General features: G+C 44.2%; 1 protein-coding gene across 2 annotated transcripts in view; it reads left to right on the top strand.

Annotated features, from left to right (window-relative positions):
- SUFU (SUFU negative regulator of hedgehog signaling) overlaps window positions 1–27,207 on the top strand; it is a 92,578-nt gene that overhangs the window by 39,849 nt on the left and 25,522 nt on the right. Inside the window, exons 4-8 of one of the 2 annotated variants that reach the window (XM_075717429.1) lie at window positions 12,163–12,305; window positions 14,816–14,901; window positions 17,010–17,082; window positions 21,767–21,920; window positions 23,454–23,565. In XM_075717429.1, the coding sequence (XP_075573544.1) occupies window positions 12,163–12,305; window positions 14,816–14,901; window positions 17,010–17,082; window positions 21,767–21,920; window positions 23,454–23,565 (568 nt within the window). Of the gene's footprint in view, window positions 1–12,162; window positions 12,306–14,815; window positions 14,902–17,009; window positions 17,083–21,763; window positions 21,921–23,453; window positions 23,566–27,207 lie in introns of both variants that reach the window. The other variant, XM_075717428.1, reaches the window with a different exon arrangement.

The raw sequence follows: 27,207 nt of genomic DNA, 5'->3' as shown, positions 1-27,207 counted from the left end.
CAGTTGCACTTATAAATGTGTAAGTTGTTTTAGCCTTCATACTGCATGTGGGCTGCTGCTGGGAGAGGGAGGAAAGAAATGGGTATGGAGACGCAGAGGAAGCTGTATGATGCATCTCGGTGCAAGGCTGCTGCAACAGCCGCAGCGGCAGGAGGATGGCCGGCAGGCCCTGCGCCCTGGGATGCTTGCATGCTGGTCCCTAGCAGCTGTTCATCCTGAGTGACCGCAGTTCAAGATCAGAACTGATCTTGCTAATGTTTTCTGCCCAGAGTGGAGGAGAGCTGAGCTCTCTGCAGTAAGCCTTTTCTCCATCCTACCCGGAGCCTCCCTGCTGCGGGAGGGTTAGAGGAGGAGCCCACATGCTGGGGACCAGCAAGCTCTGTTAAGAAGAGCATCTCTGACTCCTGGGGTAAGGAAGCAGGGGAGAAGCTGCATATGGTCAGCCCAGCCTCGGACAAAGGCTCTGTCCCCTGTACTGAAGGAGGAATGCAAGACAAAGGAAGCAGCTCCGGGAAGGCAGAAAACTCCCCCTTCTTCTGGTGTGAGGTCCTTTGGCGTCTTGTATATGAGGTCTTTGTCCCACCCGGCCTTTTCTGGGAAACAGAAGCAGCCACTGTAATAGTTAAAGGCTTTTGCACAGAATAGTGTTGTCTCCTCCTATCGAGGAGCTGAAAGCCACAACACAGAGGGATTGTTCTGCAGTCGCAGGAGCATCCTCTCTTGCTGCCTGCATGCAATTGTTTGGGATGCACAGAGGAGAGTTTGAAGGACACACGTACTGAATAGCCTTGTGAAAAGGACTGGTTTTTCCCGACAGCTGCCAAGCCTATGTTAGATGAAACTGCAAAGAAGAGTGGACTGAGCTGGAAGTTGGGTTCACTGTTACATATCTACCTTCTTACACTTTCTATTGAAGATCTGTGCAGCAAGTGGTGTTCAAACTGTGCTTTCTGCCTAACCCACTCTGCACTCTGCCTGCAAGAGTGGCAGTACGTGGAGCTCATTACAGACCATCTTCTGACAGGCTCAGATGCAAAGATCCTTTGCAGCAGCCTGCTCAGCCAGGAGGCAGCAAATGGGCACAGCAGGGGAAGCGTTTTGTTCTTGGTAGGGAAGAGAAACTGGGAGAGTGTATTCAGAGACTGCAGGCAGCCCAGAGCCTGTGGAAAGTGGGCTTCCCTGCTCTTTGGTTTAATCTGTGATCTTGGAACACTTGGGATGGCATTTCAAAAGGTGTCCATAAACAGTCTGGTCATTTTGCATTTGAACCATAAATATAGCTCTTAGACTAAGTTTGTGTGTTTCTCTTGCACTACTGTAATGGTTTGGGAGAGCTCAATGCGTAACTAATATTTTACACAAATATGTGTGAATACAAAGTTACTCTGTTTCCTGCCCTTTGGCCTCCTGCTTTGCCAAAGTAAAACAAAAGTTTGGCCTGTGCAAGCTTTAAATTCCTGAAAATTTATGAAAAAATAATCAACCACTGAGAAAAATGCTACAATGCGCTCAAAGACCTCTGCCCTTCCTGTCCATTACAAGCCCCAGAACTAATGCCTGGGTAAACTAGATAACTTTTCTGAAGAGATTACAATGTGATAACTCTGTAGGTGTTTTCTCACAGACAGTCTTCCCTTTCTTGCCCTTCCTTGAGTAATTTTTGCTGAAAGGGATACCCTAGTGCAGTCTTGCAGTCTTTCTGTCAGATGTCTGTGCTGTGAAGGCTATTAAAAGAAGCTGCTTGTATCTTCCTTGGGTCCTTCAGAGGAGGATAGTGCCTTCACTTCCCTTTCAAGCTCCTTGAAAGCTCTTGAACAGAAACATCTCATAGATATCTAGGGGAAGATCACAAGTGACTGTACAGTCTCATGGTGCTCCTGTGTCCATCTAAGCATCCACCCTTCTCAGTGGCTTGCACATGCACAAGTATGTAGGAGGTTCAAAAACAAGAAAAAAAGCTTTTTCCTCTCCTGCTGCAGTTCTCTTCCCTTGCTGAGGACACCTAAAGATTGCTAAAAGCTGTGGGTACAAGTCTTTGTTCTAGTTGCACCTGGCTGGGAAACGGTCAGGTAACCATAAAACATTCTGGCTTTTGCATATCAGAACACAGGATAGGGGTTTTTAAATGAAAGGCAAGTATCTCTTCAAACTGGCCACATGGGACCACATAATCTGTAAATAAACTGTCATTAAATATGTGTTTTGAGCCGAGTCCTTATCTGACAGGAGATCCTGCTGTGTAACATCCTTTCTCACTCCTGGGCCTCCACCCTATCCTAAGGCTATTCAGTTTCTTAAAGTATTGAAGACATAAATACCATACTTTGAAGGGGAGCTGTAAAACATGTCTTGTTCAGGTGAAGGATGCCGAAAGCTGGTGGCAGCGCAGCTGGATGGAGGTGGAAGGGTGTCTCGCCTGGCCTGGAGCTCAGGATTTGGCAAGTGCATCACTCCTGCTCCCTTGCAGTTACTTGGCTGGGGATGGAGTGGGTAAGGGGGATGTTGTCCCAGTTGCCTGCTGGAAGAGGTGAAAGCAGCCCAGCCCTGCAGCACCCAAGGGTGATCGGTCTGAGTCATGGGGTGTAGAGGAGCAAGAGCTTGGAGCAGGAGAGTTTTGTGGGGCTGCGAATGAACAGCTCTCATCTGTGTTCATTTTCTTTCTCTGCCATAGTCAACACCACCAGGTAAGTGCTTTCATGCTGCCATGCCTTCCTCCAGTCTTCCCTCCCTGTGGGAGGGAGCCACGCAGATAAATCTTTAGATAGGTGAGAACTGTGTTGTTGCAAAAGCAAGGCGGGAGATGCATCCTGCCCCAGGCAGCTCTTATGCCGAGGGGGTGCCAAGCCTGCTGGATGTGCCAGCTCCTGCCTCTGCTGACTGCGAGGGCTGGAGAAGGCTGTCAGGAGCAGACGTGGAGGAGCTGAATGAAGTTGTGGGGAGGAGAGGAAGCGTGGGAGGAGGTGGCTGGCGGAGCAGGCTGTACGGAGTCAGGGAGAGGACAGGGGGCCCACCGCTTGCAGAGGGTGGGAGCATGCCCTGGGCACGAGAGTCACTTGCTGGGAGCCTGCGTGAGAAATTCTCGGAGGCTACAGTCATGGAAATTGTATATGCGCGTAGAGATGGGTAGGGAGAAGGAGCAAGCCAAACGCGCAGATGTGTAAGGGGCGGAAAGAAATGTCCTGGAAAACAGAAGAGGTAGAGGAGGCCCAGAACCAAATTGGTTATTGTATGATAGCATTTTAGTATTTGGTTTTTGGCTAAAATATTACACTCTCCAACGTAACATAAGGCATTCAGGTGTCTGGGATCTACTTTGTGGGAAGAAAAGCAGCATTTGCAACTCCATCAGCAGAAGCTGCAGTGCAGCAAGACACGTTTTCCACCATCCCACTGCCAAGAGGGGTGAGTGAGGGCTCTGAGTGGTGAGGAATCACGTTGTCCTGCTGGTGATGTACCCTGGGGAGGCATGGGAGGGCCCAATTCTGGCCCCTTCATCAGGCTTTCAGTCCAGGGGACTTAAATGATCAAATAAGTTTATCTGTGCTTGCATAAATTGATGAGGCTCTTTTGAGAGGCTCGTTAAATTTCCAGACTTAACAACCTGGAGCTGTGCAGTAATCAACTTTATTTTCAACCTGATGATGAATTTTAAAAAAAAAATCTGCATCGCACTTCTGTTTTTTGAAACTGTTGTCAAACCTGAGAGGTCAAGCAGTCCGTACAGTATTGATAATCTGGTTTTTTTCCACACTTTTTTTTTTTTAAAGAACCTTTTGCCTAGGCCCCTTGTTTCTGAAAGCCCAATTTGAATCCCTGCAGTGGAGCCATTGTTTAATTGTACTCCAGGGATTTAATTCTTCTGAAGGCATCTTGTCCATGCTGCATGTCTGCAGCAGGCAGCAGCACCGTGTGAATTTGCACCTCTTTGGAGTGCCTGCGCTGGGACAGTTCCTGTTTCCCAGACAGGAGATATGGGGCAGCAAAACTGAACTGAAAAACAGGGAGGAAAAGCATTCTGTTAATGTAATGCAAATATATCATGGCTTGGATTCTACTTGTATGTTCTTAAAACATGTTCAGCTTGAGTTGAAAATGAAATTGTAAACTAACTGCCAGCGGGCCCCACAGATTATATCACAGTTGTTTTTCCCCTTTACCAATTCATGTGTGCAGTCCTTTGTAGGTTAGGGAACTAAGCAGACAGACTGAATTTAGCATTAATTTGATTATCCCTAGATTATCTTAATTTAATGTGGCTGGCAAAAGAGTCTGAAGTCTTTTTCTTTATACTCTCTTTTTTTTAATTTGCATCTGTGTAATGAGTTGCAATAACAGTATTACTTTGACATTTTTAGACACGATTTTCATGTTTAGCTTCTGTATCGGATTATTATAGCTACATCTTTGCATGCATGCTTATATCCATTATTGAGCTAGTTAGAAATATATTAAGTAGCTCTGCTGAAAAATATAGGTAATACATTTCAGTGTTGGACTCTGTCTGCCCTTAGTTTCTCTCAATTAATTCTAGCTGTTCAGTCTGCAAAATGGTACTGAAAAACAGCTTCAATCGTATTTGTGACAGATTGCCAGATTACCTTTTTTTTTAACAAAGCCAGACTGAATATTAAAAATGTGTTGGAGAAAATACATTTATATAATAAATTATACAGGCTGTGCATGGGGTAATAGCAATGCAATAAATTACATTGTTTCTGTTAAGTATCGGATAAGCTGCATTTAATTCAAATGTCTGGCTGCATCACTGTCATGCTGGTCAGGAGCTCACTGGGGGCCTTTTTAACATTCCTGCACCCATAAGTCATGGAGTCAAAATCCTTTGCTTTGCCCTCAAATACAGGATTTCTCTGACATCTGTGACTTGCTGCCCGCAGTTTAGCTGAGATCTCACCGTCGGATACAAAATGCAGGTTTGTACCCCTTAGAGCAGCGAGTTTTCAAGCCACTGAGTGATGCAGCTAATGTAGGTCTGGCTTGTGTGAGGGATGTGGTCATCTTGTTTGCCTGCCAGCATCCCCAGTGCCACACACTGTTACAAATTTATTGAGTATATTTTTTTAGACCAAGCTAGCAGAGAAGTGCCAAATGTTCTGCTAGCAAAGCTAAGCAACGTTACTGGCTTGAGGGGGTGATCCAGGTAGCTGCTGCTTTCTCAAGGGGACAAGCAGGATTGTTTCTTTCAGCATCATCTTGCACATGTCCCAGAGTAAAGTGACCATGTAATGAAGGCCTGGCTTACTGCAGAAACAAGAGAGGAACACAGAAGCTTGCTTTTGAAGGATATGAGTGCAGCAGAGTGGCTGTTTTCCCAAAACCAAGCACACTTAGTAGTTAATGTACTCAGGGCTTCTTTCACTCTGTGTGGTATCTGCTCATAACCTGTAACACGCTGTCCAGATGGATTTATCTGACTGATTAGTCAGAACAGTTTAACCCCTCTATTGCAGATTTTAGCTGGCATTTTGAAGGAGGAGGTGTCTTAGAAGAGATACAGAGGAATGGTCAGGCTACAAATCTATTCTCCTAGTTTGAAAGAGAGTGTGTCTTTCTGTGAAAGGCTGTGTCAGAAGGGGGAGGTTTCTGGCCTTTGGATGAACTAGGGTGATGCAGTCTGAACTGCCCTGGAGCCAGACTCAGTCTGGGGACTGTATGCCAGGCCATGCATGGACAGGAGATAGGTTTCAAGTTCGCTTGCTGTCTCCTTGCTGGTGGAACAGCATCAGCTCCTGGTTTTCCTCCATATGGTCCCCAGTGTGCATGCCAGGTAAGATACTTGACTCCCAGATGCCCAAACAGTGATTTCCCATCTGCTGTGAGTGCAGGGTAGCAAGCACACTGGAGATGTTCCCTGACCCAGATTCAGCCTGGGCCACCCTTTGGATGGAGCTCTCTTAGATCCTAGAAATCTAAGAGAAAACTCGTCTTGGTTTGCTGTCCTTTTCAACTTACTCCCTGTGGCTATTCAAGGGAGTAAGGGCTCCTAGCAGGATCCCGTACGTGCAAAACTGGCAGGTTTAAAAAAGAAATTGAAAATACATCGGGAAGTAATTGGTGTTTCTCTCTAGAGTTAGGTAACACCTCTTGAGCGTAGATTGCATGCATTACACTGTTTATAAAACATCTTGAGGCCACGAATATGACTTGGGTTTATTTCTTTAGGCATCAGCTATATTTAGTCAAATGAAAGGTGGGGGGGAATGCACTCCAAGAAAATACATGAGCAATGTTACACAAAGAAAATTTACTAGCCCACAGTGGAATGGTTCCCTCTGAGTTATTTCCCCACTTCTCATTATAGAGCAGTTGGATAGTAAAGCTAGGAGAGATTGTGCAGCTGAATTATGACCACTGCTGCATGGAGGAACCTCACCTGCTTTATGTGGGCTGTAAAGGAAAATGGATAATGACATTTTAAAGACTTCAAAATATGGGAAGCTTAACAGAGTGGTCTGGTATAACTGTCTTATAGATGCTGCTTTTGCATAATAGAATGGTACAAGAGCTGGTCTATGGGAAATTTAGAGACTTCTCATTTCTGTGGAGCTGGAGAGAGACTTCAGATTTGCTATTATAAATTATGAAATAAAATAGTAAGTTTGAAATGAAATGTTTTAATGATTTCTTTGTTGAGTTCTTACGAAATCAATACCTCACTGTGAAGCAGTTTGATTTCATGGAATCAGCACTGCCTAACAGAAAGAAAAAAATTTAAAAAAAAAAAATCAGTTTTTGTTAAAACACAAACTTGCAGAAAAAGAACCAGTTTCAAGTATGTGAGGATGGATCACCTTGCTGCATTAGGTTTAAGTCCTGTTAGTGCCCCTTCCAAGCAGGAAGAGTGTGAGTGTCCAAGAGGTTACTGTAAGCAAGCCTGTGTATTTACAACACATCCAGCGCTCCCATGGTAACTGCTGAAGGATATGTATGTATCCTGAGGTAGGTCAGGTAGCTTAGCTCTTCCTTCCATGGAGGGAACATGTAACCACCTCAGGTTTACTGTGAGGCACAAGTATTCAACAGCAGTTCCTGTGAATCAGCTGATACGCAGTAAATCAGAGCCTTGGTTTTACTCCTGAGGATTTGCTGATTTAGCCATACACTAAAATAATTTTGATTTAATTTTTTAACATATTTTCTTTCAGTTCCTTTGCTATTTAATTCCTGTTGATGGCTAGATCATTTCTGTGCTTTGCCATCTGTCCTACACATTTGACAATTCCCTGGTGAGGTCCTGGTAACTCTTTCTGGTGACTATTGGTTTTGCTGTGCTCACTTAAGGAAACAAAGATTATGCAGTCGTGCTGGTCTCCTGCCTAGAAGACTGACTGTGCTACCCCAGTGGTGTTTGGACCTGTTGGCCAATGTCAAACAGACTTAACAGAGTGGTAGGACTCTTGGAGAGACTTGGTTCTTAAAAGATTGTAAAAATGAGCGGGTGAGTAAAAATGCTAACTGTGCCTTCTACAGTGGAGAAGTGTGGAGATGTGTTGCACTTGACCTTAGACACAAGTGAATCTAGATAGGGCCCTCCTGTGTGCCATAGCTGCAGTAAAAGCTTTAGTAAGAGCTCCTTCCTCCTTAGGCGATGATGAATCCATCCACAACGTGCAAACCCACAGAGGAAACAGCGTGCTTAGATCCCCTGTTCATAGAAGTCTTCTCTAAGCTTCCTCCTGAGCATGGGAACACATCAACTGGCCACCAGTTTGAGGTTTGCTATTTATTAGAAGAATATGTCAGACTCCTCCCATTATATAAAATTGTTTCCCTGGACATCACATCTCTTGTTGGCTTTGCTGTGGAGTTGGGTAACACCAAAGTTCAAAGAGGCAGAAGTCTTTGCAGCAGCAAATGATACCTGAGTCCTGGCAGATTTAACGTTGCCCTCTTCAAATGGTAAAGAAGGTGCTTCTTCAGTAGTAGCCCATGATTTTTCACAACTACTGCTGAAAGCCATCTCACCTTTTCCTGGATTCTGGACACAAATGTATTTTTTCTCATTGAGAAATACAGTGCAAAAGGACTTTTGTAAACCCTGTTGTGCTTCAATCCCTCCTCAAAACCAGTAAGAAATGTTGCCACAGTATGCTAATCTGCACAGCATTACAGCAGGTCAAAAGGGTTGTCATAGCAGAGCTTGTTAAGAGTAAAAAGTGTTGGATTGATGGTTGCTGTAAATGGATGTGGATAAAGCAGAGGCTGTTCTGAATCTACAAGGGCCTGGGACAGCATCAGTGTTGTGATGGGATCCTTGCAGAATCAGCTTTGCTGCCGAGGCTGTAAACTTTCAGGTTTACTAAACTGAGATAATTTGCAAAGGAATGTTCTGTCCTTATCTGAAAGAGGAGTCATGTTTTGGCCTTAAACTAGAAATTGTTTTGGGATGCTTGTAGTGGTGAGTCCTGTCAGACTGGGTCAGTGCTCTGTGGACATAAACTTCTTCCGGTAATCTTTTATTTTTACATACGATGTTTCTTTTACATGTCTATTAATACCTATTTTCATGTTTGTATTTTCAAGTGTTTAGTTTATAAGTAGCTTCCAGTTGTGAGTGTAGGTGTCTCATTTGATATCTGCAGTAGGCATCAAAATGTGTACTGAGAGGTATGGCTAGAAAACCATCAATGTTGTTGAGATACCCATATTGGCATTGTTATCACTGAAGGTCCTAGTCCCATCCTTAGTTCATAGCCGTACAAAACAGGGATCTCAGAAATTAGTTTGGAGATGGCAGGCTGCTTCTCCGGTTAGTCCGCATGGTATGGGAGACAGGGGGGATGCATTTTTGGGAACAACAGGAGCTGTCTTTAGGCACGTCTGACTCAAGTGTGTTGCTCCTTGCAAATTGTTTGTGCTCATCGTGTACCTGAGATGAGTGCATGTGTCCTGTGCCTACTCATCTCTTGGTTTTATGGAAATGTGTATGTACGTGTAGGCACATGTATGCATGTACGTACATACTAGCACATGTACATGTTTGTGCATGAAAGGCAGGTTGTACAAAGCGTGTTATTGACAGCACTGCAAATGTCAGAAAGGTGCAAAAACTATAGGAGACTTCACATCCATCTGTGCTGTAATGACTTTGAGGATTTACCTGGGTGTTTTATGTTCCAATTCAACATTTGTGAAAGCCCCAAATTTAGTTATAAATTTACTTTTGAGGAATACTTTACAAAAACTTTAGGATTTTCTGGCTAAAACATTGTTCAAAACTTAAATGCTTAGAAAGATTTTGATTGTCTTGTTTTGAAAACATGAATGTGAAAGGTGGGAAGGGAGGACGCTCATCCCTGTTTCCAGCACGAGGCAAGAGAAAGTGATTATCTAGGCCTTTGTTTCTGTAATTTCTTCGTTTCTGTGGCTACAAGTCCTGCAATTCAAGCTGTCCTCAGTGCTGCAGTGGTCTCTGTGCAAGAGCTGATGTTACATTGCATGTGGGTTACAATGCAGCAAGTGAAGAGCTGAGATTCAGGCTGTAATTCTGAATTTCTCGCACTCTTACAGGTTTTAATTCAGCTTCATGTTATTTGCAGAAAATTTTTTTACTGATTTAATTGAGTAGTCAGTGTGAATTTTGTGGTGTTTGTGTGCATGCAAGGGAGAGGGAGATTTTCTAAGTGTTCAGTGTTCACATGGACATAAACAGGTGGGTTTCCAGCAGAGACATTTGCATTTGAAAACCTGCTCTAAACGGGCTGGGCTTTCCCAGGAGAAGCAGCACCAGCAGTGAAACACAGCGATCGATCAGCATAGAATTGTGTGAGCATTTGATGGACAAAATGTTGTGGTATAAAGACAGGGCCCAAGAATAAGCTCTTTGTGGCTTTGTTTCATTCCTGAAAACTGTGACTGAGAGGCTTTTATCATTTAAAGAAAAAATTAATCAGCCACATTTTAGCTAACCTGGAAAATATCACAAGATCCTTTGCAACATTCTAAGTGCCGTTTCTTTAATCCAATTTTGATACTAAAAAAAAAAAGTTTTTAATTTCTGTCTGCTTATATTTCCCCAACTCTAAAGGTAAAGTAGTATCTGAACCACTCCTTTCAGTTCAGAGCTGAAAGCGTGTAATTTAGTGTACATAACGATAACCTCTTTCTTTCAAGCAGCTTGCATTCACTATGTTTTCTTTCTTTCCTAATTTTAACTAAGGAAAACATTCCCTTACTTATCACAACACTTCTGCTACATGCTGCATTTTTCGGGCCAGGTTTCTTATGGTGTTTGGAGTTTATTTTAATTCTTAATCAAATGAGCTGTCCAAGAAATAAATCTGAAAAAACATGTATAATAAATGTTCAAATACACACCAATGGGGACACCTGGTGGAGAAACTACGAGTTGCCCAGGCCGCCCTGCATTAAACCCATGAATGGGTGAGCCTGAGTTAGCTCATCAGTGGGATGACTGCGAGTATTTTTAACTACAGCAACTGCGAGATAACTCTCATTAGTGTACCTGCCTGCCACTGATGGCTCCCTCGAAGCATCCTGCACTTGCTGCTGGCCAAGAGTACGTGCACACCGTCGTGGTGGTGCTGATGCGCAGCGAGTGGCGTGCACCTCGCACCTGGTTCCTCAGTGTCTGTTGTTTAATGTGACTGGGGACAAAGCTGCAATTACTGGCAAATGCTGTTTCTCTCTGGCACTGCAGAAGCTGCCATGTTCAAGGATTCTCAGATAAGGTGTACAGATACTTATTTAAGAGATATCCTATTGACATGTATTTGGACGGTGATGTGGGAAGGTCAAGTAAAGATCCAGGACCACGTCTGCTCGTAGCTGTGGGCAGAGGAGAACACTCCTCTGAGTTGGATCCTGCTCTGTGTCATATGAGATGCTCCAGTCTCGACAGTCGGCCTCTCTAACATTTTCCAGTCTGCAGTGGAAGTCCTAGTCCTCCTCCAGTGGGCAAGGCCTCCCTTCCCACTCTCCTGTAAGAGTGGCCTTGGGAGAGACCACTGTGAGGACAGCAGCCCAGGCTGGCTTCATGAATAAGCTTGGTCAGGGAGACAGGCACTGTGCTTGCCACTGATGTTGGAAGCAGGCAGGCAGTACTCATTTCATCCCTGGGGCACTGCACCTATGTCAGAGGGCAGATTATGGCTTCCAGGCTGTTTATTTCTATGTGCTATAAAAGCTCTACCTGGAGTGGGACAAGCACAAGACCCGCGGACGAGGTAGTCGGCTAGGCAGCATTATTGCGCACATGCTCTAGGAACTGTGTGCAATTGGAGCATGCTTTAATTGGTGTGAAAATGGTCATGGTTGGTTGTTTTAGTTCTGGCTCGCTCAGAAAGCAAGCAATAGCCTTTCCTGTGATGGGGCAGCAACATACAGATGGGTTCTGGTGTGCCTTCTGGCATGTACCGGCTGTGGAACATGGGATTATCTGGGGGTTTTGTCTTTCTAAGTAGGAGAGGAGGAAAAGAAAGGAACGCTTACAGTCGTGAAGAGGGAAGGATAATTTCTGGCTCTTTGTTTTGATGCAGTCTGTTCTGACAGAGTGAAATTTATAGCCTACTGTTTTCTCATTGTTTGGGAAAGAAGGAACGTATTAATTATAATTCTGCACCAGAGCCACCAGACAACTGGGAGAGAAAGTGGCTTTGACTTAGACCATCACAAGTTGGGCAGCAGACTGCGGATTTTTATTAGATATAGCAGAGTATGATTTGTGTTTAATTCACATTTCAGAATCTTTTATCTGTGGCAAATCAGAGCTGCAAATTAAGTATGAATCGCCATCTCATAGGCATCCGGTATGGTCTGCTGACTCTGCGCCCTCTCACAAAATGAGACTAATAGTAAATGAGAGAGAAGCTAATTTTATTTGTTGTATGTGTTGGGATTAATATCAAAGCAGGACACCATTTTTTGCCACAGGACTCAAGAGAGGGCAATTTTAAAGTCGGTGCTTGAATTTGGATGGCTCAATGAGACCCCTTTCCTGCTTCAGGCACTTCAGCTGACTCAGAGCCAGCAGAGCTGGCTGGAGGCAGTCACTGTGAATAGCCACCAGTGATCGTCCTGGTCCAGACCAGAGGTCCCTGCCTGACAGCGGTCAGGAGCAGATGCTAACAGGAATATTCTAGCAGACTTTACAGACTAAATATCTTTTGTTTCTCCTCCTTGCAGAAAACACCTTCTGCAGCGGTGACCATGTATCGTGGCACAGCCCTTTGGACAACAGTGAATCTAGAATCCAGCATATGTTACTGACAGAAGACCCTCAGATGCAGCCGGTTCAGACTCCTTTTGGGGTTGTTACTTTCCTACAGGTATGAGCCAGCAATGGTGGCTCTGACTGTCGCCTCCTGAGAGTGGAATGTGGCTAACATTACATTTCATTTAGCTTTGATAAGTCAGATGCTTATTATCCTGTCTTCCATCTTTCTTCCTTATTTGATTTCTGTGGATCTCATCTTTGAGTTGTTACTCTGGAGGTATTCAGTAAGCATTTTACCAGGATTGAGCAATGGCACACTCAGTTCTCCAGATAGAGGTCTATCTGATAGAGAAAAGGTTTACACCGTGAAACAGACCTGGAGTTGAATATTACATTACTGCTCTGAAATTTCAAACATGAACACAGGGAAAAAAGCTGAGAAACACTTTTAAAAGGTAATGTAGAGCTAAATTCTAATTCATTCTATGGCAGTATCAGTAAGTGATCCACTGGTTTGAGTTCCAGGAGAAGAGGTGTTTGGAGCAGGACTGAGTTGCTTTAGCATTATTTAATGGCAGAAACGTAGCTTGCAGCATTGACACAAAGATTCTTTAGAGGCTAAGTGAGTTTTCCTGTATTGATCTACAGTTTAAGAAAGGTTCAGGTTTGCTTTGCAAAAGAAGTATTTAAAAAATCCCTTGCGATTTAACCCTACTGTTCAGTGAGGGGAGCTTCCTTGGCCAAACAGTTGTCCTTCTCGGTGATGTGTCTTAGATATGGGCTGCTTTGGACATTTTTAAACTGCATATGGAGTTATTAACCTTAGTGGAAGAGCTGGCATAGTTTATACCAACTGTTGATTTCTCCCTGCTCTGTGGAAAAGCTTCCCTCCCGTGGGAAAATAAGTGTCTGTATTTTACAATTTAACTTCAAGTTTCTCCCATTTGTCCTTGGCTATAGTTGCAACATGTAAGGGGAAGCTCCATTACCACAGACCTGCAGAAGGCACCTGTTGTGCAAGGGCAAAGGCTTTCCTGAATTTTCTGAGGTTTCTGAAAGTCTGTGTTTTATCAACAAGAAAGGGATGGGTGTGGGATTAATCAGTGAAAGGTGAGTTGTGGGACCTGGAAGCAGAGATAGAGAGCCAAGCTAAGAGGGTGATTCCTGGCTGACTCCCCAGTTAGTGCTGCGTTAGTCTGCATCTCTTCTTTAGTGCCTGGCTGTCCTGGATCAAAGGACAGTGAATTTGTTGGATCCTGAGCCTCTTGGCCTCTAATCTTCCACAATACATACAGTTGACTTGTTTTTCCCCTTTGTTTTATGCTTGTTGTTATGGATTTATTTTGACCCATGAGGATAAATGATTGCAAAAAGAAAAGAATGAACACAAAATAATTTCCTGTTTAGAGTCTTGCTGTTTGTATGTAATTAGTGAGTGAAGGCCCAGGGAAGGGTGTCCTGAAGTGAGGGTGATTCAGGCTGTTCATGGAGGAAGCCTGGGAGATGGGTGGGGAGGAAGTGCATCTCCAAGGGCTGGGTCCTGAGAAAGCGAGCTCTGCAAGGGGCAGGGGAGGTAGGGTGTGCAGAACTGGGTACATGCTGATGTTGATGGTTTTTGACAGAGATCTCTATCAGTGCAGATACGCGTTTGCAGCAAAGGCACATCATGCATTTCTGCCTGCTGCTCTTCAGAACTTAGTTTTCAGTTTTCTTCTTTTCTGATAAAACATCAGTTGAACAGATTTTGACCAAAAATCCAGTGTCATTGGAAGAGTCTTAGAGTATTGAGGAAGAAAACAGAAACCCATGGCTAAAAGAATTTTTCATCCCAAAGAGCGAATCATTGTGCTGAAAGGCACAAGCCAGTGGTTGATGGATCAGGAAGAAACTGCCTTCCTCTGTCAGCTGAAGGGTGTTTCACCCCTTCATTTGAAGCGGCTGATCTCAGCTGCTGTGAGAGGGACATCTGGCATTGCTCAGTGTGGCAGCTCCCATCCTGAAAAGCAAACACATCCTGCCTTATACAGGAAGGCAGAAGTCTGCAATTGCCTGCAGTGAGGAGTGGATTATGCGATGTGTAAGCAGCTTTACTTTATGGTGCCGGGTAATATGTAACTAGTCAGCAAACGGAGCTGGTCAAGGATTTATGAGCACCAAAGCATTCCTTTGTGGCAGCAGGTCCCCTGCCTGTTTGAAATTCCTGGTGCAGTATTGCATTTGCCCCTAACAGTTGGCTGACAGAGCAGTGTTTTGCATGTGCTCAGACCCTAACCTGTCCTGTCTTGTGTGGACTAGATTGAAGAGTGAGAACAGACTAGTGGATCTTCAGTAAACCCTGATTTGTCACCAGGCCCTGTTCATAGTTAAGTTCACACATGCCATGCAAGATTAAATGTTACATGACCAGGGCACTTCATGTGGTAAGTGCAGAGAGAGGGCATAAGGAATTGCAGAATCCCTCTGTTGTCTCAGGCTCTGTTTGTCCCCGCTCATCTAGTTAGTTTAAAGAAATGGTGCTTCTCTCTATCTGCACTGTTTGATCCAGCACCACGTGGCACATTTTCTCTACAGTTCTTGCACAGTTCCCATCCAGTTTAGTATCTCTGTTTTCATTTACTCCAGATTGTTGGAGTTTGCACTGAGGAACTGCATGCGGCTCAGCAGTGGAACGGGCAAGGGATCTTGGAACTGCTTCGGACTGTCCCAGTGTAAGTGCTCATATAGCCCCATATAGGGGAGCATTCCCATAGAGAACAATTCAGTTGTTTGTTAATAGTCTTTAACTTGTTGATGGAACTTATTTAATCCTGTGCTGTAGCAAGAGATGGGAATTCATTGCAAATCTGTTCTCACGCACAGACACTTAGATGGCAAATAAATGCATGTGGAAGTCCACATGTTCAGGGTGAAACAGAATGAGGTCTTGAAAGCTTAATTTCCTTTCTCTTAACGCCTGCAGCATTTTCTCATTGGTTCTTCCTGAGAGAGCTGGGATAACTGTTACTGGTGACCTCTCTGTGTAGTTCAAGAGAAAGGAAGGAGAGGGTCCGACTTACAGTGCCTAGCAAAGCTTGGGTACTATCTGAAAGTGAGAAAGTCACTCTCAAACTGGCTCTACTCTTGCAGTAGGAGGGAGTGTTCATGCAAGTAAAGTTCATTGTTATTTCTCCCATGGCAAAACAAAGATGTCGTTGGGTTAAGGAGGAGATGGGTTTTAAATGTTAAATGATACGTTGATGCTTTATTTGCTGCCAGGTTGCAGCTAAACTTTTTGGCTTGCATGTGTTTTGTTAAAATATTTTTCTCTTATATTTAGTGGAAGTTATTGCCGTGTGATTGTAGCTCAAAAGCTTGTTGGTTTTTGTTTTTTTTTTTTTCCCCCAAATAAAATGGTTCTGAATATGTGTTCCTGGGCACAATAGTACACTCCCTAATATCACAATGGCCTTTGATTGATTGATTATTTGGAAGAGTCCAGCCTTTGCTGCTGGATTTCTTAAACTTGATCTTTTTCCTTTTGGGCATAAGTGCAGATAATTCACGCTAATGCCCTAGAGTAGAGTGAATTTGTCCAGCTGCAAGCTTTGTTTCTGGGACCCCAAGACAATAAACACTGCCTGCAGCTCCCTTGGCTCCTCTAAGTCAATACAGATATAGCACCCCTCTCTTCAGTCTGCTCTCATATTGGTTTTTGGCTTTTGCGCTGTGGTACAAGCACCTTTCCAAGGATAAAATGAAACCCAAATGTGCATGATTCAAAGGCAAAGCTGCAAACTACGAAGCTGCTGATGTGGAGTCAGGGTAAAAGTCTCTTGCATCCCAGTGAGGGACTGACGCAGGTGGCACCTCTGCAGTTAATAATTAACAGCTTCCAAAGTGATGTGAAAAAAGAGTGGCTATCAATGCATCTGAAAAGCTATGAAATATTAACTTTTATTGCTCCCACTCCAAGTGCTATAGGAGACTATAACACAGACAAGGCCAGAGGAGGGGGCTTTTGACTGCAGTAACAAAGTATCTCATGAAAAAAATGAAAATTTTTATGGCAATTCCAAAAGACTTCAGTTTTTACTTCAAATGAAAAGCGCCATCTAAGGCTGACTTCTGTAGTCTGTCTGCACTGTGACCCAAAGTCAAGTCTCTGAGTAGTTCATCTTCACAGTAATCTGTTTTCTATCACCTTTGTTGAGAAACATCTTGACCCTTCTGACTTTTATTGCCAGTGAAAACAAAGATTTCCCTGAACCATCTGAGTACTCAACCATTAAGTACCAACTGGGCAAAATGTCTATTATGAGGATATTTATCAGAGCAATAAGCTTTTTATGGTGCTGAACATGACTGCCGATCTCGGCAAAAAGTGTAGTCCCGTTGGGACCCTGCTGCATCTTTAGATGTGTAATAGAGGTATAAATCTAGATCCCATGCCTTGCCCATCTTTCTTAGACCTAGGCCACACTGGACTTCTCAGTTCCAATTCAGTTACCTGTAAGATTAAAACCCAGTTCAGTCTTGTATGAGTACGTGGGTCCACCCAGGGGATAGCCTGTGTCAATCCTGACTGCTTTGCAAGACTTGGTGGTGCCAGACGCTAGGCAGATAACAGCTAGGTCATGGAGGGCTTTCATTATGTATTTGGGAAATGTAAAGGACAAATGTATACTATGGGATGTATACACAACATAGAGGGGCTTCTAGGCTTGTTTTAAACTCTGTCTTGTGCTTCCTTCCAGTACAGGTCCGCTCTGAGGACTCTGTTGGAGAGTACTAGCTAAAGGGCTTGTTTGGTTCATTACCTTTCCTTCTATCTTTGTAGAGCTGGAGGCCCCTGGTTGATAACGGATATGCGAAGAGGAGAGACAATATTTGAGATTGATCCACACCTGCAAGTATGTCTTTAGTTAATAAAATGTCATATCTTTTGTAGTAGCCAGGGAGAATTGGTTTAACAGTATAAAACAGTTCTATTATTTTCTGTAAAGGTGCTGTGATCTTCTCAATGTTTGCAATAATCCTGGAAAAGTCTTAGAGACTCCCCTTTGCCCTCTCAGAGGTGACTCAGGCGTGTGCATGTCCAGCCCCAGGTGGATGGCAACTCTAGGAAGAAATTTAGAGAAGGGAGACTGGGAAAACAGAATCTCATATATGAGACAAATTGGTAAGATTTGGACTGCATGTTTTAGAAAGGAGGAAAATAGAAGAAGATAAAAGAACATAGAACAGTACAATTTTGAGATGATAGATCAGGAAATTCCTCCTTTGTTTTATATGCAAGCATAAGGAGATATCACATGCAGAAAACTCAAAACCAACTAAGTAATATTGTGAGTTTAGTGTAGCTCATTCCTGTAGGATGTCACTTGAGGCCAAGTAGTTAGTGTGGTCTGAGAAATAATGGGAAGCCAAAAGTATCTCATGCAGTTATAATCCATGCAGGAAGATATATTAAACCTTCTTCTTCAGAGTTCAAGTTAATTTCTGAATTTTAAAGATCAGAATAGGACCTCTATGGAGGGGTTACCATCCCATGGGCTACTGCTGATCTGTGCATTTGGGAGACAGTTCTGCATCCCTTCAGCAGAGTTATGGTACTGGAGTACGTGGGTCCCAGGCAAATCCAGTATGGTGCTGACCTTGTTTCAGTGAATCACTGAGTATTTGCCTTTAACAGAGAACTTATGGCTTAGCCTGGTAGGACACGTGCATATTTGCACGTTTTGTACAAGCTATTGCATTTGCGTATGGTCTGCATGTCTGCATCTGATTACCCTCAGTTGCCTCACAGCATCTTTTATTTTGAAAGCTTAAGAACAAAACCAAATTCTACTTTTACTGTTTTTAAGGATTTGTTCATCTAAAATAACCCCAGTCTGAGACACACACACAAAAAAATGTTCCACAAATGTCACACAGTGTGGGAGCTAATACAACTGTAAGTCCTGTAAAGTTTTTAGGCTCTTCAAAATTTTGCCCTCTCCCCTCCTGAAGGGTGTTTGTCTGTTCTCTGCACACTGGTGATTCCTAATGATAACAGGGTTTTCTTCAATTTACTGTAAATGAGAAGTAGCTCAGCTTACTGGAATCTGAGTCAGCCAAGGCAAGTTAAGGCAAATAAAGAGTACCTCTGCCTCACCAGTGTGTCCTACCACTGAAAGCTGCTATGTCTGTGGTCTTTCCGGACTTCCTCACATTGAAGACATTCCTGTTTCTGTTCTCTCTTGCCCTTGCAGTACTGCGTATGCACAGGTGTGTCTGTACCTTCTTCCTGCTCTGCTGCCGCAGCCCCTGAGGATTCACAGGGCAAAACCTGCTGCTGCGGTGCTGAGTCCCGCAAAGAGCCTTTGCTGAGCACGGGGAGCAAGGCTGTGCCGGGCTGGGTTCAGCCACATCGTGTGTCTCCTGCTCTAATTAGTGGGGAAAGGATAAAGTGTCATTAGCTTGGCATTTTCTTGGCGGTGGTAGAGGGTGTGTGAGAGCTGAAAGGCAGCAGCAGAAGATAGGTGGAGGGGAGGGAGGAAGCAGGCAGAGAAAACAGACAACTTTCCCGGGAGCAGGCAAGCACGTTGCCTGCCTGGGAAGCGGGCAGCGCTTGTTTTGAGGCTGCATTGTCTCTTGTGGGAATTGGTTGAGGCCTAAACCCAGCCCTGGCAGCAGCAGCTGTACTTTCTGTTCGAAGTTGCCGAGAATGGATCCCAACTAAGATGTCATCCCAGGATGTCGGCAATTAACGCTGTGGCAACGCTGGCTGTTTTCTGTTCAGCCAGGCTTCCCTGTAGGCCATTCAGATTTCCCTGGCAGCACTGTCAAACAATCCCTGTCAGTACCCAGCTCTGCGCTGATTCTCAGTGTTTTGCTTCTGTTTTAGCAGATATCTCAGAAGAGAATAAAGCTGATTTGAATTTCCTGAGTTGTGGTTGCCGCTCTGCGGGTCACGCTGCAGTGCTCTGGCTCGTTTAGAAAGGGATCAATGACTTATAAGAGCCTCAGAGCATCCCTCCCACATGCTGAGAGGAAAATGGGACAGAAACATCCTTTCTTTGAGGAAGGAAAAAGCTGAACCTCCTTTGCCCTGGGCTCCTCCAACCTCCTGCTCAGGCTGCCCTTTCAAGGGAGGAAGAACAGCCCCTCAGCCCAGGCACATCGTTACTGACTAAAGATGGGCTAAAGCTGTGCATTGCCCCAGCTGAGAGTCTGCGCTGGTTAGGGTTTTTTGTTTTTTCCCCCTTCAACATCAATACTTGCAAACATTATAAAACAGGCATGTAAATTAGGCTGCCTTAGGCCAGCTCATTTCCATCAGCCCTCCTTGATCTCCAAGGGATGCCAACAGAGCAGCACTTCTTCCCCTGAGGAAGCGCTCTGTAAACCAGCTGAGATGCAGATGACGACTCTGTTTCCCCCTCCCCAAGGCTCTGCACACTGTCCAGAGGCCCCGACTGTGTCTGTGAGCAGGGGCCCTGGTTGCAGGGGTGGAGAAGCACGTCCCATCAGAGCCTCTGCCCGATGGAGTCCTCAGGGCCCTCTGGGCTCTTCTGCTCCCTGCTCAAGGGCAAGTTTGGTGGTTCTCCCATGCTTCCCCGATCACTGGAATGAAAAATAACTGTGCTGGCAAGTTAAACCTCCCCATGCCAGCTGATTTGCGTCCTCACAGAATGCCATGGAGGGCTCCTGAAGGAGCCACGTGCTAAATCTCACTTAGAGCATCATTTGCATATGTAGGATCGGATGTGTGTTTATTTCTTTTTCCACAACTTCTATTTCTGGGTGAAACAACTAATTTTATGTTTAGGATATAACAAAAGAAAGTCCCAGCAGATTTATTTCTCAGATTTTCCCATTACGTTTTCATAGAAGCCAGTTTCCCCTGATGCCGGAAGAAGATCCCAACAAGGAATATTCTTTTAGGGAGAGAGGCAGAAGGAAGGCAGTCTCTTGAATGCTTAAATCTAAGTCGGGACTGCTCTGGTCCTGCCCCCAGCCACAGGGTTCTGCCCCTGCTCTTGGGCCAAAGAGCCAGCTTAGGGAGGTGATCCAGCTGAAAAAAAAAAAAGAGTTGGCTCAAGTGAAGGGGTAGGAGCACATGGAGGAGGGTGGGACTGCAGCCACTGCAAATTACATCAGCTTAAACTGCTGTGCAACCACACCCTGAGTGCTTGTGCTTATCTTTGAGCTGCTCAAATCCCCTTTCGAATGGTCACAAGAACAGGCAATGCTCTTTCCAGAGCGCAGCATGTGCAGCTGGGCAAGGGGAGGAACTCATAAGTTCTCATGGGTTTTAGTCTGGAAATTGCTTCTTAGGGAACAGATTTTGCCAAGCACTGGATGCTGCCATGGTTTCTTGACTCCAGTGGCAAGGTCAAACTGGAGGGTAGTAATAATGAGTGGAGAGATCTGCTGCTGTTGTGCGTAACGGTTCTCTTTCCTCAAAACGTCAAAGTTTCTGTCCCACAAGTGGTGGGACTTATCGCCTATTCTGAGGTGACGCAAATGTAAGCAGTGAGATGGAGATCTTGCTAGTGCCACTGAGCGGCACCAGAAGTGACACCCCTTCTTCCCCTTCAGAAGAGGGGAAAACAGCCCGGTTGTTTCCATGCCAGGGGAGAGGTGACCAGTAAGAGCAGCCCTTCCTCGGTGTATCTCAGCCCTGAGTTTGTTCAGCTCAACATTACCCCCTTGTGGGACAGAGGTGGAAATTCAGACTAATGCCAGTTCCCCTAGCAGGTAAGTGTCCTGTAGAAGTTTTGGCTGTAGCTTAGAGCAGTCTTGCTGGCAACAGATGCACATGTCCTTCAGAAAATGCATGGAGTCTGAGAGTATCCAGCTGCTTGTGGTTGGTGTGCACCATCTTCCTAGACCCAAACGGTGGTTACGTGCTTGGAAAGTCCAACTTGCAAGGGAGGGAGTTTGTGTATTTTGCAAAAGCTTTGACAGTGCACACAGACCTGTGTCTCCTTGCACGTTTGTCCTTTACTGAACACCCCAGCACACTGAAAAACAGTGGTTGTCCAGGCAGTTTCAAAATTATGAGCTGTTGTGAATGATGAGTCTCTTCATGAGCTGGTATTGTTATGGAACTCCTTGGTAAGTTTGGAAAGGGATCTTAACTTTAGTTATTCAGGGATTTATCATCATTGACATGTAATAGGTAGACTGCCAAGCTGTGCTTCATACAGGTGTGTACACTGTCATGTCATAAATACTTTGAGTTGCTGTAAAATGGAGCTAGCACTGAAAGAAGCAATTCTACATGCCCTGGGCTGCTGATTTCCTCCTCCATCTTTTCCTTCTTTGTGCCTACCGGGGCTGCCTGGTAAAGCAGTGGGGAAGGGGTAGGAGTTCAAACCAACCTGCTATGGAAAAGGTTTGTTCCAGTTCAGACCAGCTCCCTGATTTGTCTCAATGGGCAGTCACCCTTAGCTGATACATCAAAGCATGGGGGCCGGAGAGTGGGAACTGGCCATGAAGCGGGGGATATACAGGACTTGCTGAAGGTTGGGTTGAGCCAGGGTGGGTTCCAGCTCAGGTTCAAGCCACACCCAAAAAAGTCTTGGGGTTTTGGATCTTTTCAAGCAGGAGAGAGTTGACAAAGGGATTGAGACAGATGGCTCAAACCTGAGTGGAGTGAGTGCCAAATGTGCCTGGGATGATCTCAGCCGGCCCCCGGAGGATGATGAAGACAGCAGGAGCATTTGCATTGGGACCCAGCCACGGCGGCTCTCTGGGAAAGGTAAGAGGTCCTGGGCTGAGTCACTGTCATGGCCTTTCGGCTTGTTTTCTGATGGGTCTGGGCAGTGGGCTGAGTCATGCAGCATCACGGTTCATAACAAACACCACAGTTACTGGAAGGCTTACTATGTCTCAGGGGAGCAAAATGAATTTTGGTGTGGCCTCCTTGAGGAAGGCAGAAGAGAGGAAAAGAGATCTTTGCATTGTTTTGTCTAAATGCTTCTTTCAGTTTTTAGGCTATTTCTGATCTAAATCTGCAAAGTTAAACTGAGCACTGGGTGAAACCAGGACTGTAAACACCTGCAAGGTGAAGCAACTGCATTTTCCCAGGCTGTGTTTCCCTATTAACGTTGTCACTTCTTGGGTGGCAAGTTGGACTGACACTGCACGTTGCTGTAGCTGAACTCAAGTGATTCTTGCAAATACAGAACTCTGGAAAGAAGAAATAAAATACTATGGAATTCCCCTTTGTAGTGAGATGCCATCTCACAGTAACTGATGTCATAGCCATTACACATGCTTGAAATTATGCATGTTATCTTTCAAATGGGTGAAGCGACATAAAATTTGAGGGCTTGAGATTTCCTGGAATTAATGATGGTTTCCAGAGGAATGGTATCTTACTTGTTTTTAAGTCCATGGCAGAAAAAATATTTAAATGCATATAGGGTTTCTTCTGGCTTCTGTGCAAATATTTTGAACTGTACTGGATCTAAAAAGGCTATTTTCCCTCAGCGCTGCAAATGAAAAGCCCAAGACAGGTACACATGGTGATATTTGCATATACTTCAAAAGATTTTGAAATAATTTGGGTATTTTTTCTCTACCCAGTCCCCACATTTCTCAAAAAAAGATGAGGAAACTTCTAAGAAAGGTTGGAAAGCATCCTATTAAAGTATTTGGCCATTAGACGTTATAGGAAAATTTAAAAAGACTGCATCTGAACTGCATAATTTGCAGTTTATTTTCAAATGTGAGCTTGAGGCTAAGGTTTGCCCTGCATAAAATTCCTTTTTTTTGTGAATCTTGTTGTAAATTAATCAACAGATTTGCAAAGTCAATTGCAAAAACTCGGGAACCTCCTTGCACTTGTTTGGTAAAGGAGCAAATTCCTATTACGCCTAATGGGAAAAGTGATTTCCAGCGCAAAGTCTGGAAGTGTCAGGAGGTTCTGAGAGTGCTGCAGAAACACCAAACACCTCATTTATGAAAGGATGCAAAACTACTCAGAATTTCCTCATCATGAGGGCTCAGTACCAAAGGTTCCAGCTCTCCTTGCCTGACATAACATCGCAGCCCAAACCAAGAGAATTCGAGTTGACTTTATAAAGCGAAATAACTCCTGAGGTGCAGGAAAAGCTGTTAAGAATTCACCCTTAGCATCTCTTAATTTCTTTCTGACGGGGAAGAGTTTAGATGAAACACACCATAGAAACAGGCCTTTTTAAAAAAAGAAAACCCACACCTGACATCTCCTTGTGTCTGTGATGTTTCTGGGGACTCTAAATCATGTTAAAAAAAATTCTCTTTGCAGATACAGAGCAAATCAGGGAGACTTTGCGGAGAGGGCTTGAGATTAACAGCAAACCTGTTCTACCTCCGATAAATACACAAAGACAGAACGGGTTGAACCATGACCGAGCACCGTAAGTTTCACCCTGCACACTCAGATGGTGGGAGGAGGGAGGCTAAAGAGCTCAGCCTGGAAGACAAAGTGAAAGCTGCGTGGCAAAAGGCTTGGCAAGGGGAGAGGAGGGCTAGCAGCAAGTACTTGGAAAGCACAAGAACAGAGAGAGAAGAGTTGTTCAGGTTGGCTTAATGGGCTAGTACTCAGGAGGGCAGATTTTGAGAGAGGTTTTGGACAAACCTTGCTAAATGCGGAGTGGCTCTGACTGTGTTCTGTAGAACCTGCTGTTCATGGTGTAGTGTTTGAAATCATACTGGACTGAGCCCTATAAAATGTACTGTGGTGAACAGTGCTATGGTATCCAAAGAGCTAGGTGGCATAGATGAATGCTGATATTTTTGCCTGAGCATTTTGTTTTCAAGCTCATAATTACAAACATTTTGGTTAAAATTTTGAGGGTTTGGGCTTTTGTTTTGGTTTTTTTTTATGTGACTTTGATCTTTCCTTGCTTTAGCAGGCAGGTACTGGCAGTAATTACATGCCAATACCACCCTGGTCTCTAATAATCTGCAGACTAACAGGTGATTTAAGTGGGACTAGGTGGGCCTGTAGATACCTCCTCATTTGTAACTTTTTACTTCAGTGAATCTATGGGAAATCACCTGCGGTTTCAAGCCGTCTGCAATATCTGCACCTCTGTCTTTTTGGATTTCTCCCCCTCCCCTCTTAGGCTTATTTCAGTTGCTAGTTAAATGTCTTCCCATCAATTTTAATGTTTTCGTCTAAATGATACAGAAAGGCATGCATCTTTGCTGCACTCTTTCATCTTGGTATTTCCTTTGGTTTCCTAGTCTCTGATGAACATTTGTGCTTTCTTGTTCCAAGAGTAAAGATCATCATGAAATCAGCTCTTTCCTGTAGGCAGGGACAGCATCCTGCTCTGTTCCAATTCCTGTTTCTTTCTTGATTCAAGCATTTCATGGCAAAAATATTCCTCATACTTGGTTAGGACCCTGATGTCCTTTCTTGTTCTGTTCTGTGGGTGACTTCTGATTTGCCTTACGTATGAGTGTTTCTGAGTCGCCCAGTCCTTTGGGGGAAGAAGTATGTCAATTGCTGATGCTGTGTACTAATAAGTAATATGACATATTGGTGCTTATTAAAAAATAAAATCTCAAGTGGCTTTATTATTGCTTTAGGAATAATCTTACTTCTGCTATAGAGTAATTATATGGTGCCAGATTCTGACCTGACTCAGATTTTGAGTAGTACTTCCCTCCTGAATGTTGGTCCCATTCAGCCATTGGTTGGTCCTATTGGCCCCACTGAAAAAATACCATCTGATTTGCACAAATCACACCCAGCGTTGGAAGGCTCAAAAGTATTGAGCAGGATTTCTCACAGATGCTGGGCTCCTGCATGAATCTGCGTGCTCAGTAAAAGCTCTGAGTTCGCAGTGGTTGGGGAAGAGCAGAAACATTTGGGGTGCGCATCAGGTCAGGGAGGCAGCTGATGGGTAAGCCTTAATGCTGGGAGGCAGTTGTTGCTTAGATAAGAAAGCTTTACGTTATTCAGGGGAAGATAAACAGAGATATGCTCAAGACAGAGTGGTGAAAGGTTAGCAGAGGTCTAAGATGAAGCACACAAATATTTACCTGGGTTTTTAACTGTTCTGAGATAGAGGGGAAGGCAGGTCAAATTCAGAGCCTCACAGCCATGACAGTGCTCTTTGCTGCAAATCTCTTAGCTGTAGCAGCTGTGCACCCACCCTACCTGAAGCCTGAGTGGTAGGAATGGCTGGTTCCCAGTGTTTGCCTCCTGGAAGATCAATATGTTTCTCTGAGGTCTATGGTTACCACTGTGGAAACTGATAGCTAGCCTGTTTCTCCATAATAGCAATTCAGTTAAGAGAGTTATCAGCTGTGTGTCTTGCCAGCGGTTACTCTGGTGACAGTTAGTATCGGAGGGATAGAGGAGATCTCCTCAACTTAAAACAGGAGCATGTCCTAATATTTTCTTCCTCTGTCTTACTGAGTACTTAGGAGTTTGGAAAAGGTCTTTTTCTACTTGTGCAGTGGCTTCTCTTCTCCCATTCATGTAGCAGATACGATGGGACTTGTTCAATGTGTTGACCGTACTGAGAGGGGTGGTTTGTGCTGGAAAGCAGTGTTTACTTACAACTCTAACTGGTATTTAAATCAGACCTGATGATTACCCATACTGTGGCTGAAACTTATCAGTCAACATATTTTCCAGCACAGTGTGGTATAAATGAAGCAGAAGAGGAAGCTCGTATTAGGTCTCAGCCTTTCTTAATACACTGTGTCAGCATGTCTTATGCATTTGAGCAAAGTTGCTCAACATGCTATTAAGTACATGAGCATGATCTGGAGACTCGTCTCCAGCTGCTGCAGAGGGATGTAACTTAGGAGCTCAGCTTTTGCATGTCGTAATATTATCTACATCCATGTTCCCTACAGGTGCCTGCAGTGGCAAAGGCTGAGACACAAAAGGCACAAAACCCAGTGTGGATATAGTAATTTCATAAGACTTACAAGCACCTGAGATGAAAGACAGCTCTGCACATAGATCTAGTGCTTCTGGTGCAATCCTTGCTTGGGCCTGGTAGGGCTGGAACTCAGTTCTGTCCTTCAATGTAAATCTTGTGTAATCAAAGGCAAGTCGTTTAGCTATTGAGCTTCAATTCTGAATCTGTAAAATGGGACTAATAACAATGTCATCTTCTTGAGGCACCACAAGGATAAATATGTTAATGATTACAAGGTGCTGGCTGATGGGAAGCAGGCTTGTGTGTAATCATACCCTGCAATGTACACACCAGACCATAAAATATCAAACCCGTGGTTCGTTGCAAGGGTCCTGTGAATAACTGGTGCATTAGAGGCTTCTCGGGAACTTGACAGAAACGCTCTGTTGGGGCATGGCAAATTGTTCCAAATCTACTTTCCATAGGGAGCACTGCAGAACCCCAGGCTGTCAAATTTGCACCCAGCTAACATTAGGATGTTGAAGTCTGACACAGACTCTAATGGCTTCGTGTAGAAGAGGAATGTGCTGTTTATTTATCATAGATTTGCAGCCACCAACTGCTTTCCTAGTAGCTTTCTTCCCTTTCTTTTATCCTAACCCTACCACCCACACACAATAATCTATCAAGGTTTAAAGCAGACAACCTGTTCTGCGTTCAGCATCACAAAACAGTATCAGAAACACTCAAATTTTCAAATATTTATTTGTATAAAATGTGGAGGATCCAGTTTCCATACAGATTTCTCTGTCTTTGTGTAGTTACAGTTTTCAGTGCTTATGCAAAAGCCTCACATTGTGTGGTTGCAGATAGGGCTTGATTCAGTGTTCTGGCTCCAGCAAAGCACATACTTACATGTTAAGCATGCATATTACCAGTTGTTCACTGTCCCAGAGTCCTAAAAAAAAAAAAGTTCCTTTGAGAAAAAGCTGTTTTCTGTCAAAACCCTGTTGGGCAGCTGTAGTACTTTGATTCATTAGTGTTATTACTGTAGACTGTGTAGCCCTTTTTCTCCTAAGGATATGAATAAAAGCACTCTTAATGCTTAAAACTGCATCGGACATCTGTTTCTCAAAATGACTGTTAGCTCAGTTCATAAGCAGCCATTAAATC

This window comes from Pelecanus crispus, chromosome 10 (assembly GCF_030463565.1).
Source record: "Pelecanus crispus isolate bPelCri1 chromosome 10, bPelCri1.pri, whole genome shotgun sequence".
Lineage (NCBI taxonomy): Eukaryota > Metazoa > Chordata > Aves > Pelecaniformes > Pelecanidae > Pelecanus > Pelecanus crispus.
This window is presented reverse-complemented; position numbering and strand designations above follow the sequence as displayed.